Genomic DNA, 14,880 nt, shown 5'->3' on the forward strand with positions numbered 1-14,880 from the left:
TCTTACTTTTTCTTTCTTTCTTTTTTTTTTTTTTAACCTTTGATTTCTTGTAGTTTGAAAATGATATGCCTAGGTGTAGTTTTTTGTTTGTTTGTTTGCAGTTTTCCTTCATGGTATTCTCTGAACTTCTTGGGTCTGCAGTTTGGTATCTGATATTAATTTGGGTAAATCAGTCATGGGTGCTTCAGACATTTCTCTGTTCCTGTGTCTCTTGTCTTGGTATTCACTTTTCACTTATGTTACACTTTTTGTAGTTGTTCTCTGATTCTTAGATACTGTGTTCATTTTTATTCAGTCTTTTTTCTCCTGATTTTCAGTTTTGGAACTTTCTGTTATATTCTCAAACTCAGAGTTTTTCCTTAACCATGTCCAGTCTACTAATGTATATTTTTATAGTGCCTATTGGTGCTTGCATGTTGTCTACTTTTCCCATTAAAGCTCTTAGCATATTAATCATAGTTTTAAAAAATTTCTGGTCTGGTAATTTCAACATTCCTGCCATATCTGACTCTGGTTCTGATGCTTTTTCCAGTCTCTTGAAATTGTCTTTTCCTTGTTAGTATGCCTTTTAATTTTTCATTGAAATGTGGACACGATGCACACGTTGCGTGTCCCTAGTTCAAAACTCCAAAATCCAGTATGTTCCAAATTGGAAACTTTTTGAGAGCTGACATGGCACTCAAAGGAAATACGCATTGGAACATTTCAGATTTTGGATTTTCAGATTAAGCTTGCTCAACTGATAAATGTAATGCAAATATTCAAAAATCTGAAAAAAATCCCAAAATTAAAATGCCTCTAGTCCCAAACATTTTGGATAAGGGATACTCAACCTATACTGGGAAATGCAACTTTCATAAATGGGCCTTTAGTAATATAGTGATTAGGTGTGGGGAGACGGGAAATGATCTATAGTTTTAGGATTAGGTTTTAATATTTTGGCAAGTCTGTGCCACTGGGCCACCTTTACTAGTGTTTCTTTTTTTCCCCTTATGCTTAGGTGGGCTAGGATGGCTAGACAAGGCTCGGGTTTGGTATATCCCTTTCCTTACATGGAAGGCTATAGCTGGCTGGAGTTCAATATTTCCCTTCCCCTAGGAAGGTTAGGCTTTGACAAAACTCCCACAGGTTAGGCTCTGGTAAAATAGTTCCTCCTGAGGACAGATCTTGTTAAGAATAATAGAATCCTCTGGCATATTTCAAAATGGTTACTTTTGTCCTCTCACTGCTGTATGCATGAGGTGGTTTCTCTCCAGTATTCTCCGTGAAGACCTGGTAGAGCTCCTGTAGATAAAACTCACAAAAGCATGAGTATTGTCTTATAACTAGGTCCCCCTGGAATTTTTAATTATCAGACTTATCCATGCTGTGCCTCCAGTATTTTGGCAAATGCAGAGTTCAGATTTTCCTACTCTAGTCCTGGTTCCTGCTGAGGTTTCTGGTAGTAGTTTCTCTTCTGGTGAGTTGTTCTTCTCTGTATCTGCCTATCTCTGCAGTTTTGTGGCAGTGGTTTGGTCTGTGTCTTCATTTCTCTGATGGATCTAAAAAGAATTGTTAATTTTTCAATGTGTTCAGCTTTTTATTTTTTAGAGCAGAGTGGCAACTTCTAAACTCCTTACATGCCAGATTGAAAACCAGAAATCTTTTCTTTTAAAGCAAGTGTTACAGTTACTGAATGATCATCCTTATCTTGTTTATGTTCAGTTTTATGCTTTATTATGTGGAAAGCCCAAGATATTTCCCAAATCCCTCTAACTTGGATGGTCTAGAATAGGCCTTACTGTAGGCATAGTTCTTGCTCCCAAGGTACTATCTTTTTGGTGTCTCAGCTGGACGCCAGGGCACTTATGAGGATTTCTCCCTTTTGACAGGGTAGAGTTCCAGTGTCTCTAGCACTGTCTTCCTGGATAGATAATTTTTTGTTTAAAAGAGTTGTATTCGGCCAGGCGCAGTGGCTCACACCTGTAATCCCATCACTTTAGGAGCCTGAGGCAGGTGGACCATGAGGTCAGGAGTTTGAGATCAGCCTGGCCAACATAGTGAAACCCTGTCTCTACTAAAAATACAAAAATTAGCTGGGCGTGGTGGCAGGCGCTTGTAGTCTCAGCTACTCGGGAGGCTGAGGCAGGAGAATCGCTTGAAACTGGAAGGCAGAGGTTGCAGTGAGCTGAGATTGTGCCACTGCACTCCAGCCTGGGCGAAAGAGCAAAACTCCATCTCCAAAAGAAAAAGAATTGTAGGCCGGGCGCGGTGGCTCACGCCTGTAATCCCAGCTCTTAGGGAGGCAGAGGCGGGAGGATAGCTTGAGCCCAGGAGTTCGAGACCTGCCTGGGTAATACAGCGAGACCCCATTCTCCACAAAAAGGAAAAAAAAAAAAAAAAAAAAGACAAAAAAAAAAAAAATAAGAAAAAGAATTGTATTCTATTTCTATGGTTTTTAGATAGAGTACTAATTGTGCTAGATTTAAGGCATCCTAATGGTTATGCTTTTGTAGGGTTTGGTTGATGCCCTCTGAATGTTTTTCTGTGGGTCATAGATGAAGACAACATTGAGAAATTTAAAGACTGTCAGCCAAATTGTAAATATATCAGTTATAATGACTGACTTTACAATGCTGGGATAGTCTGGAACTTAGGACATTTATGGATGGCGTAATGGTGTTTAGTGCAGATAGGCACTGATTTAGGTCCGGTCTTGCTGGTTATATCCAGTGATGTCTAAAAGAGAGTGTCAGTTTCTGTAGTGAGAATAAATGATGGTTTTACTCAGTAGTAGTAAATCATAATAGCTTCTCCTGTGAGGCACTGTTCCCCATATCTAACTTTACCTCACATGCTGGTAATTTCTACATATGCCATCCACGTGGTTCTTGTCTTTGGTTAGCCATGTGGCCTCTATGAAAAGTCATTTCCTTATAGATAAAGCCACCAAAGCTACTTTTCAATGTCAAAACACCATGTAGTCAGTTTAAATTATTTTACCAGTCTGCGGCGCTGTGATTTACGTGTCTTAACTTGAGGCTCTACCAACTTGTCCACACACATTGATGTCTGAGACTTCACCAAAAACCACACTTATTCTTTCTGTTAATATATAGATTCTGTTCCTTTATTTCTCCATGTTTCTAGCTGGTGTACTAACTGTTGAGGTCTCATGAGGCCTCCTATTCACTGCACAGGATGTTGTGAGATTGATAAGTATGGCAAAGAAATAGTGATGGAGGAGCAAGATAGCAGCTTTAGCACTCAGAAAATCTAAGGTGGAGAATATTGCTTACAAACAGTGCTAAATAGGATTGTTAACCTGACTCTGGAGTTTGGCTAACTGACTAGTCATTGACTAGGCTAACCAGCAGAGTGGCCCCAAATAGAGAAGCAAAGATTGCTTGCTCCCTGTGTGCAGTTTATTCACGAGGGGAAGAAGTATACATACGAGCTGAAAATATCCAGTTTATTAAATACAGAATAATCAGTGAAGAGACTGGGAATCAGACCAGTTTGGCTTCCTACAGAATGAGAAAACATTTTCCCCTGCCATGTCTGTTTGTATTTTTTAAAAAACTTACTCACTTTTGACTGTTTATTGCTGATTCCTTGCTATCAAAGGTAAGGATTTAGCTCACTTATACTTCCTTCCCTGTGTGTTATCCTCTCATCCTTCCAATATAATTCTATTATAATTATTGTTAAATAAGTATTCAGTATTTACATTCTATAATTATGTACCTACCTTTTTTTCTCTAAAGCATTTTGTTTTCGTTGCAATTAATAAATGTCTTTTTATTTCTTTACCTAGTTTTTATACTCTTAACACTAATGAAGACCAAAGCTTTCCTCCAGTTGCATTAGTATGTCTATATGTGAATACTTCATTACATTTACTGCCTTAAAGCAGATTTGCCTGGGATAGTCTAGTCTGGACTTCTCGTATACAAGTGTGATTGCATTAGTGGTCATCTTAGTATCTTACTACCATTATCCTTAAGATTTCCATTCTCTTGCTGTTGGGTTAGATCTTCTGTTACCCAGATGTCATGTTTTCTTTCCTTTGGTGTATTCTCGTGTTTTATAGAGCACAGATTCCAATACCTTCCTGATATATTGTATATGGGAGGTAAATCTTTTGATAACTTGTATGTCTGAAAACATCTCTAATTCTACTTTCACACTTAATTCATAGTCTGAATCCCGAGCACAGAATTCTAGGTTAGAAATAATTTATCTTCAGAATTTGATGGCATTGGACTGTTGCTTTCTTTTAGTTTTGTTAAGAAGTTTGATGCATTTTCATCCTAATCCTTTCTATGAAGTTTATCTCTCTAAGTCTGTAGAATCTGTTTAAACTCATGTTTCTGAAACTGTATGATGATTTGCATTGCAATGTGTCTGTTTTTATTATTTGTGCTGGACACATGGATAAGCCCTTTCCAGTCTGGAAGTTGATACCCTTTCATTCTGGAAAATTGGATAGAAATATTTCTTTGAATTCCTCTGTTTTCACTGAATAAACTTTCACAAATCCCCATATTTTCCCCATTGTGCTTTGGTTCTCAGCTATGTGTGGTATACCCCAGTCCAAAAACCCTATGGTTTCCTCTCTCCAGAGATTACATTGTTTTGGCATTGTGGGAAAAAAGGCAAGGTCAGACTGTGCAGTAATGGGGAGGTGATCTGAGGATTTAACTACTTTTTCAACAGACTTTCAAGAATTCTAGTATTTTTAGCCCCAACTGCAGCCTCACTGCCAGACATATGTGAGTCTGTTGAGAGTTCTTTAGTAGACTTCTTTGCTTTTCCCACTGTTGGCTTTGGATTTCGTTTGCTTAGGTATAGTGACATGCCATTGTACATTTGTCGTAGAAATATATATACCTTTTTTAATGAATTCAATAAAAATCTGATATCTAATGAGCATGATGAATACTAATGAAAAATATTTCAAGGTATCTGCAACAGTGATATATGAAGTAATCTTTGATTTCGATTGCTTACAAAGTCTCAGGTATTGCTAAGCTACTGCAGTGTTTTTCATATAATAAGGAAGGGCTAAAGTTCAGTTGAAGGATAACATAAAAAATGAACATGTACTTTAAAAAAATCTGCTTTCCTGAAACCCCTGAATTCTCTCCATGGGCCAGTTAGAACCCATGAATTAACTGTGGAATTTAGTAGTGTATGAGGCCACAATCATGGTTTCTTGTATTTGCCCGCTTAAAATGAGCTTCTTTATAGTACATAATCCTGATCAGCCTTTTCATTCATTTAACAAATATTTATTAAGTGTCAACTAAGTATAAGATACCGGGCACCAGAGATACCTTATTTAATAAAATAGATAATCTGCTGACTTCATGGAGTTTACATTTCTGTAGGAATATGTTATTGGTAGTAGTGCAGCCTAGATTATAATAATATAGTTTATATCTATCACCACCCCTGGAAAAGTAACTGAACTCACATGTATTTCTGATGTCATTACTTTACTTGAGACAGAACTTGTAAGTTTTTTTTTTCTCACAAAAGCAATGTTTGTTAAAAAAATTAGAGAAGATTCATAGGCAGAAGGGAATAAAAACTCATGCACTAATCAGAATTAACCACTGTGAACACCTTGGTATGTATTTCAGTCCCGTTTGTGTGCGCAAATACATATGTATGCATTTATGCATAATTTCTTTATAAAATTGGATTATACTATAACAGCTTACATACATTTTTGTCACTTTTGTTCCAATTTAAGTGGTTGTATAATACTCAGTCTTATGAATATGCTATAATTTATTCCTTTAAGTATTATATTTTTTTCCTCACTATTAAGACACTAGAGAGGCTGGGTGTAGTGGCTTACACCTGTAATCCCAGCACTTTATGGGAGGCTGAGGTGGGAGGATTGCTTGAGGCCAGGAGTTTGAGACTAGTCTGGACAACATAGTGAGACCCTAGCTCTACAACAAAATTTAAAAAGTAGCCAGATGTAGTGGCACACACCTGTACTCCCAGCTACTCAGGAGGCTGAGGTAAGAGGATCTCTTTAGCCCAGGAGGTTGAGGCTGTAGTGAGCTGTGATTGAGCCACTGCACTCTAGCCTGGGCAACACAGTGAGACCCTGTCTTTAAAAAAGAAATACTGGAGTAATAAATATGTAATTTTGAACTGTTAAGGAATACAGATACCTTGGCGGGCTTGTAATATGAGTTGGTTGAAACAGGGAGGTACATTAGAAGGTTAAAAATGTTTATACATTACTGTTTTAAATTATGGATTGCTTACATTCTATCTTATTTTACAAGTAACATAAATATTTAACTCTGACATGGTTATTTTCAAAAAATTATATGAAAATCTCACTTGAAATATGTTGCCTCTGTTATTTTTTGAGCATTCAGCTAAATATGTTTGTTTACAGCTGGGCTCAAAATGCAGAGAACTCAAAGATATTCATTTCGGCCAGTGTTACAAGATCTCAGATGAAGGCATGATCGTCATAGCTAAGGGCTGTCTGAAATTACAAAGGATATACATGCAGGAAAACAAATTAGTAAGTACTTGTTATCATCCTTGTGTTGTTCATTTTGTTCCTAACCTTTGAATTCTTTCAAGTATATTTATAATTTTTTTCTGCTTATTGTCTTGTGATGGTTCAAATACTACTTAATCAAAAGCAAAAATTATTTTAAAGTGATGATTTTATAAATTGATCTTTTAACTGAATAGATGGTGTTTGTGTGTGGTACCTGCATGTTAAAAATCCCTCATTAGCATGTGCTGATGCATCTTTTCTAAATGTGGACCGTGAACTAACACTGGTAAATTGGAAAAATCAAATTTGTTTGTCAAACATAAGTCTATGGTTTTAGTTCTTTCTGGTATCTCTAGGGATTATAATAATTCTAGACAGTTAGAATTTTTTTATTGTCCAGAAAAATGTACTCTTGTAAAATAGAGCCTTTTACTTAGTATCATAAAAAATGGGATTCAGTAATTTAGAGTATATAATATGGGAATTACATAGATTTTATATTTTAAGCATGTGCATGGATAACTCAGATGCATTTAATGTATTATGCTTAAAAAATCTTACAATTGTTTTATTGAGAGGTAATTAACATAAAATACATTTCAAAACTCTTTAAAGTGTACAACTTATCGGCTTTTAGTATATTTACCATGTTGTGCAGTCATTACCAATGTCAAATTTTTTAATATTTTCATTACCCCTAAAAAAAATCCTGTGCCCATTAGCTATCACTCCCCATTTTACCCTTCTTCTAGTCCCTGTCAACTGCTAATTTACTTTCTTTCTCTATGGGTTTTCCTATTCTAGATATTTTGTATAAATGGAATCACATGATACATGGTCTTTTGTTTCTGGTGTCTCACTTAGCATGATGTTTTCAAGGCTCATTCACGTTTACCATGTATCAGAGCTTTATTATGTTTTATGGCTGAATAATATTCCAAAGCATTTACATTTTTATATGATAGGTACATCATATCAGTTAAAAGAAAAAGTTGTCACTAGGGGGCACCAGTAGGAGTTCTTCAAATTGAAAAATAGCATACATACAGTCATGGGCCATGTAACAATTTTTGAGTTAACAGTGGACAGCATATATAATAGTGGTCGTGTAAGATTATTATACTGTATATTTGCCTTTTCTATGTTTAGATACAGAAATACCATTGTATTGTTGCTTACAGTATTCAGTAAAGTGACATGCTGTTCAGCTTGACAGCTTAGGAACAATAAAAGCTATAACATATAGTCCAGGGCTTTCTGTTAGCTCGTAGAATGTTTAAGTACATTCTGTGATGTTCACACAACAAAATTACCTAGTGACACAATTCTCATAACATTTTCCTGTCATTAAGCAATGCATGTCTGTATTTGAAAATGTTGTCAGGGTAGTCTTGAATGTGTAGTATACCACAAAGAAGACTTGCTTTTTTAGTTGTATTTCAAAAATGAAGAGATCTTTTTATTGCCCCTTGGAGTTCATAACATTTAATAATTATTATGTAATAGTCATTCTCGAGAGAGTAGGATTTTGTAAAGATAAGTTAGGTCTGTGTTAGAGACACTGAATTTTTGAATACTGGTGTTCACTCACTTGCATTGTGACCCTGGGAAAGTTACTTGAGTTCTTTACACCTCATTTGTAAATGAGGTTATTGATCTCTATTTGCTAGTTATAGTTTCGAGGATTAAATGACACTGTATCTTTAAATTGTCTAGTACAAACTCTGACTTATAGGAGACATGTAAAACATAGTAGTTTTTATGGCATCACAACTGTATTTGTTATCTAACTTTTGGTTTTCACTTTACATCCAAGGTAAATTAAAGGATGGTGTTCTCAATTTAGAAGTTTTCTATTTCTCAAGCAATAGGATATTTGTTGACTCATATTTTTCTTGTTGAGTAAACGTAGAGAAATAGTTTTATTGGCACATCAAACAATTTTTAGCCAATGGTTTCCCAAAAAAGCGACTGTTTCTGTTTTGAAGGTTCTTGTTATGTTCACATTAGATTTTTCCTAATATTTTGGTACATTAAAAAGATGTTATATACTTAAATGCTAAGGGAATCAGTTTTGTATTTAGTTTTTTTATTAAACATTTTCATTTCATTGGAAATTTCAGGTAATTTTGCTAAGTCTTAAAGGCTCATTCACTACAGTTCTTCCCATTTAAGTTTCTTAGAAAAGGAAATTTAGAATAATTTGAACTCTTTATTGGATTATTGAGATATTGATACCTAACCTCTCATAGGAAGTTTGTATTTTTAAAATTGATGAAATAAGGAGAAATATTTAAATACTTGCAAAGCCACAATTTTAAGTAATTAGAATGTTTTTACTTTGACACGTATTCTTAGTAATGTAACAGCAAATATTTTAAATTAGCAACTAATACAGGTACGTACAGAGAACACTGTCAGAAAGAATACCAAAAGAATTTCACCTATGCTTTGACAAATACTGATAATCAGTCAAATTATTTTGCTAATTCTCTTAATAAACTGAATCTTCTCAAAAAGAGTATTATAGTTTAATTGCATAGTCTAAAAATAATGGTGGCATAGTTTTCGTATAAACTTTGCTAACTTAAACTATCAAGCTGTTTTGGTAGTATTTGAGTATACATGCATCTTTTCATATTATATCTTGGCCTTTAGATGGCAGCATTGTCTTTGTGTATTTCTGTGGCATAGCTTTTGTGTCCTTGATGTAACTATAAGGATATAATGCCTCTATAAGTTTCTGCTGATGGTTTCTGCTGATGTTATGGTTTATTTTATATTTTTGTTCTTTATGTAACCTTAATGGGAAAATTTCTTCTTAAGTTATTTTAAAAAATTGTGTTTACAATGCTACAGGATGATCTTACCATTTTACACAAAGTAGTAAGATAGTAGAACATTTTTATTTGTGGCACTGGTTTAAGTAAGATAAACTTGAGAATAGAGGAAGGATTCTTGTGTTTATGAGGGAGAAATTTTATTCATGTGGAAAGTGAGGACAGTGGTATGCCTTAAATGAGTTATAGTGAAGCAGAGGACTGAGGACTTAGATGTAGAATTTTTTTTCTTTTTTTTTCTTTTTGAGACGGAGTTTCGCTCTATAGCCCAGGCTGGAGTGCAATGGCGCGATCTCAGCTCACTGCAACCTCCACTTCCTGGGTTCAAGAGATTCTCCTGCCTCAGCCTCCTGAGTAGCTGGGATTACAGGTGTAAGCCACCATGCCCAGCTAAATTTTTTTGTATTTTTAGTAGAGATGGGGTTCCACCATGTTGGTCAGGCTGGTCTTGAACTCCTGACCTCATGATTCGCCCACCTCGGCCTCCCAAAGTGCTGGGATTACAGGTGTGAGCCACCGCACCTGGCCTTAGATGCAGAATAGTGAGACAAGTGTCATGTACCTACATAGGTATAGTTTGCATTTGCTGTAAAACTCTTACGTTGACTATACAAATAGATTTGAGGAGTACAACTGCAGTGAGGGTCTAGCATATTGTATGTGTCTCTCTCTTCTAGTGATAGGTTTTATATCACTTCTGAATAGTGCATACCACAAAGCTATTTTTAAGTCATATTTAGTTTAAGCATATAGTTATTAATGATCTAGAAACCTCAGTTAAGTATATTTCCTCTGCTTCTTTAATTTCCCTGTACCAGATTCTGCTTCTCTACTTTTTGGACAGAGAAGCTCTTTGGGTGGCTTTTTATTCCGTTGTAAAATGATGAGGTCAGATAGATTACGTGTCATTTGTTATATAGGCCGATGTTTTAAAGTACTGGAATTTTATGAGTTATTCCAAAAATAGCTTCTGTGCTATGTCCTATGTCAAAGCATTTTTGATGTAGATCTGTATGTGTTACGTGTGTATTTGGTCTATTTTTTACATTTTGTACTCTGAATAATTGGGCTGTAAACTATTATAGATTACTCAGTTGTCAAGAAAATAGTAATGTACTATGAATAGATTTCAGAAAGTTATAGGGAAATGATTAAAGTTTCCTAATTGAAAGTTGATTTCTTGAAAGTTAAATGTGAATGTTTACTTTTCAATCTCTTAGTTGATATTTTACTAGTTTTATAATTCTGTGACTTCTCTTAGAGTCCTTTGGCTGCTGCTGTAACAATCTTGTTTTAAATTTTATCCTTTGGAGGCTTACATGAATGATACAGGATCAAATTCACCTCTCCAGGCTTTACCCCCACCCACCCCCCAGGCTGAAAGCATTTTAAGGGGAGATGGAGGCAAACACCATTTTTGAGTTGCACTGAACTCAGTTAAAACCTTGATGCATACTCACGTGGCTTGCTTTAGTTATCTTAATTTTTGCACTTTGTTTTGCTTCCTTGCAGAAAGGATACAATACTACTTCATATATGTTCTTATGAGGATCAGACTAAATGAGATTAAGAGGTAAAGCACCAAATGGGTTTCATTGCCACAAAACACAAGAAGTCTTCAATAAAGGTTTTTATCCTCTTCTATCAGGAGAGAGGATATTGAAGCCTATTATTTGCTTTCTGCAGTTTACTAATTTGAATTGGGCTGTATCAATGCCTAGTGTCACCTAGTCTGATTTTACCTGTTGGCCACTGACAGTTTAAGTTTTTTTTTTCTCTTTGCTGTGATTTGAGGCTGTTGTAGCAGTTAGGTGAAAAAATTGGTAGCCATTTTGATAATAAACTAGAGTAGTATATAAGATAAACATTTGTATCAAGAGTTTAAATAGCAGTAGTTAATTCAGCATTATGTGACAGCTTCCATTTCCTGACTCTTACTGTTCACCATAGAGTTAATATATTAATGGGTTTATATATAAGAGTTAATATATTAAGGAGATTGGTTGTCCACAACCCTAGCCCCCCTACTATAGTCTTTATGTCTTATTTCTCAAATATTCCTTGTGAAGTGAGTTTAATTGTAATACCAGACATAAATAATTTCTATTTTTGAGGGATTTTATACAAAAGGAACAAGTACTCACTTTAGCCTCCAAAATCATCCAGAGTATATACTTGCCTTCAGTGTTCTTTCCTCTCTTAATGGATGGGGCATTTACTTAAACCCAGAATGGTAGTTTCCAGTGAACAGTGATACTTGAATGTGGCATTCTAAAGGAGGTGACCTAGAGATATTGAACCTTATCTTATTGTTGTCTCTGTCCATTTGGGTTGCTGTACCAAAATACTATAAACTGGATAACTTACAAACAACAGAAATGTGTTAGTCACAGATCTGGAGGCTGACAAGTCCAAGATTAAGGCACTGGCAGGTTTGGTATCTGGTGAGGGCTAACTTTCTAGTTCATAGACACCTTCTCACATGGTAGAAAGGCAAACAAGCTCCCTGTGGCCTATTTTGTAAAGGTACTAGTCCCATTTATTAGGGCTCTGCCCTTATGACTTAATCACTCCCCAAAGATCCCACTTCCTAATACTATCATCTTGGAGGTTAGGATTTCAACATATGGGTTTTGGGGGTACACAAACCTTTAGACTATAGCAACTACATTTCAGGATTTTGCTGTTATTTGTTGGTAATAGAAAATATTTAATACAATTTATCTTTTATTGAGTATTGTTAATTTACCAGGTACTATGCTGTTTTGTATAATTAATCCTCATAACTATCATATGAGGTAGCTATTTTTATCCAATTTTACCAGTGAGGTAATTGAGGCATAAAGAAGTTAACAACAGGTAGCTGTCAAAGCCAAAATTCTAACCCAAACTGTTAAGATTCCCAAACTTTTCTTCACTAGCCCTTTGGATTGCATGGATATATTGCCTGTAATGCTAATCCACACACCTTTGAACCAAGTAGCAACTTCCAAAAGACATTATCTCCCTTTAAAACACTTGTTGACCAGTGATGTGAGACATCAAAGGAAGAAGTTAATTATTAGCATGAGTAGAAAATCATTTTTTAGGGTGGTAATTGATTGCAGGAGAAGCTGCAAGTACCAGCAGAAGTGTATTTAAAACTTTTTCTAGGAAAATTACTGAAATTATCAAAGAGGAAAGCTAGTATTTAGTGTTGATCTTAATCTTATATGAATATGAATATAATTAATAATAGAATTGCAGTATTTTATACAAAGCTTCTCTGTATTGCAAACATGGTGTTTTATATTTTTGTGATATTTCGATTCAGAAGCTAGTACCATTTGATTTTTGTCCAGAAGATTTAGTGGCAATTTTAATGAATTCATGAACTGGTAACTCTGTACTCTATTCCTTAACATTTGTTTCAGATGTTCATTCAGTTCCATTAGCATTTGAACAGTTACTATGTTCCAGGCACTGTGAGAGGTGTTGAAGAATTAAACAAGAGTTACACTGCCAAAGAGAGAAGATCCTAGTCTCATGATAGTGCTATAGAAACACCAATTGCAAAAATAGTTATTCTTATGTGAGGGATAAGGAAGGAATCTGAAAATCTTATAAATAGTAAGTGATATTTGAACTGAGTTTTGAATTACATGTAGTGATGTGATGAATATGCAAGCAGACATATTTTAGGGTAAGGTAATTGCAGTAATGGGAAAGAGCATTAACAAAGATAAAACATCAGAAAAATATGGGAAATGCTTAATAAGTGGTGAGTGTTACAGTGCCACTAGGTTGATAGGCTGGATAGTAGGGAAGTATTCATATTTGGTTTGGAAAAGAAAGAAGGGACCGGGTTGTTAAATTTTTTTCAGTGTCATGCTGTGAAATTTGAAAGTAATAAGAATGATAGCATGAGATTTTAGCAAGTGTGAAATGTGATCAGATTTTAATTCTTGTTTTATTTTCCTATTTTGAAAAATTAAGAAAAATATAGAATACAAAAAGGAGTAATAACAGCTGTATGCCCATCACATGTAAATTGACAGTTGTTAATATTTTATTAAATTTGCTGCTGCTGCTGCTTGAATTAATAAAACAAATAAACTTCAAGTCTCTGTTGTCTTACATTCATACTGTTGTCCCATTGTTCCCTTCCAGAGCAGCTGCTATGATGATGTAAAGTGCTTTAAAAAATATTTTAATATGTATGTGGATAACCATGACATGTGGTATTATTTAGTTTGTGGTCACATGTAATTTATATCTAGTGTCGTATTGTTAAATATCTGGTCTCACAAAGTATATATGAGTCTACAATTTGCATGTTTACTTTTATTTTTGAGATCTAGCCATAATGAATATAATTCATTCTTTTTCATTGTTAGTAGTCTATTATATGTATAAATCTCCTGGTTATTCATTCCCTGTTGAAGGTCACTTACATTGCTTCTACTGTTTTACTATCAGAGGCAGTATTGCAATAAAATTATTGTATAAATCTCTTGTGCTCATCTTCAAGAGTTTCTCTAGGGCATATGCTAGAAGTATATATAATATGGTGCTAAGATATGTACATTTTCAAATTTTTCTAGATCATGTCAAATCACTCTCTACTGGTAATTGAAATCATGATTTAGAGATGTATCTTGCTGATGGAGTGTCAACTCTTTTGAGGGCCAGGAGTATGTACTCATCTTTTTATTCATCCCTCCTAGTGTTGGAATATAATAGACATTCAATAAATGTTGATTTAGGGACAGATGGGTTACTACTGCATTGAGCATGCTTTAAAAAATGTATCACTTCAAATATTTTGATGACATATTTTATTAAATAAAAGCTTAAAATAGTTTAAAGAGTCAAACATTTTTTCACTTTTCAAGTAAGTAAATTGTTTTGACCTAGTTAGCACATTAATGATGGCATTCTTTGTGTATCAAATTTATCCAGCCAAAGTCACTAATGTACTCAAGGGTTTTTTTTTTTTGGGGGGGGGGGATAATTGTCTTTAACAACATGCACTTCTGATCAACTAGAATATAATTGTTGTCAGAATTATGTTGACTTGTACATTCTTACTGTTAATGAAATCAGTTTTATTTTGTTAAAGTGGTATTTGAAAGATATAGTTTCAATTAAAACAAGTTTTTTTTTTTTTTTTTAAAGTAGAGACAGGGTCTCACTATATTGCCCAGGCTGGTCTCGAACTCCTGGGCTCAAGTGATTCTCCTCTCTTGGCCTCCCAAAGTGCTGGGATTGTAGCGATCAGCCACCATGCCTGACCTAAAACAAGTTTTTTGACAGTATAATTTCATTCAATACATTTTTGCTCATTTTAAATTCTTTGCTAGATCTTATCCTCTTACTCCCTTTTTAGTCTATTGGTATCTTTCTCTTAAGGGTGTTTTGGTTGTTTGTTTGTTTTAAAATCAGATATGTTGGCAGGAACATAAGTGAGTTATATTCTATTATTTGAAGGCATAAAGAGCAATAAAGAATGAAGGTGTATTTTTTCTTTCCCTGTGTGCC

General features: G+C 34.8%; 1 protein-coding gene across 4 annotated transcripts in view; it reads left to right on the forward strand.

Annotated features, from left to right (window-relative positions):
• Positions 1-14,880, forward strand: part of FBXL17 (F-box and leucine rich repeat protein 17) — a 555,353-nt gene that overhangs the window by 28,359 nt on the left and 512,114 nt on the right. For all 4 annotated transcript variants that reach the window (XM_030927142.1, XM_030927140.1, XM_030927141.1 and 1 more), the window contains exon 4: positions 6,407-6,538. In XM_030927142.1, the coding sequence (XP_030783002.1) occupies positions 6,407-6,538 (132 nt within the window). The remainder of the gene's footprint in view (positions 1-6,406; positions 6,539-14,880) is intronic.

Source organism: Rhinopithecus roxellana, chromosome 3 (assembly GCF_007565055.1).
Source record: "Rhinopithecus roxellana isolate Shanxi Qingling chromosome 3, ASM756505v1, whole genome shotgun sequence".
NCBI lineage: Eukaryota > Metazoa > Chordata > Mammalia > Primates > Cercopithecidae > Rhinopithecus > Rhinopithecus roxellana.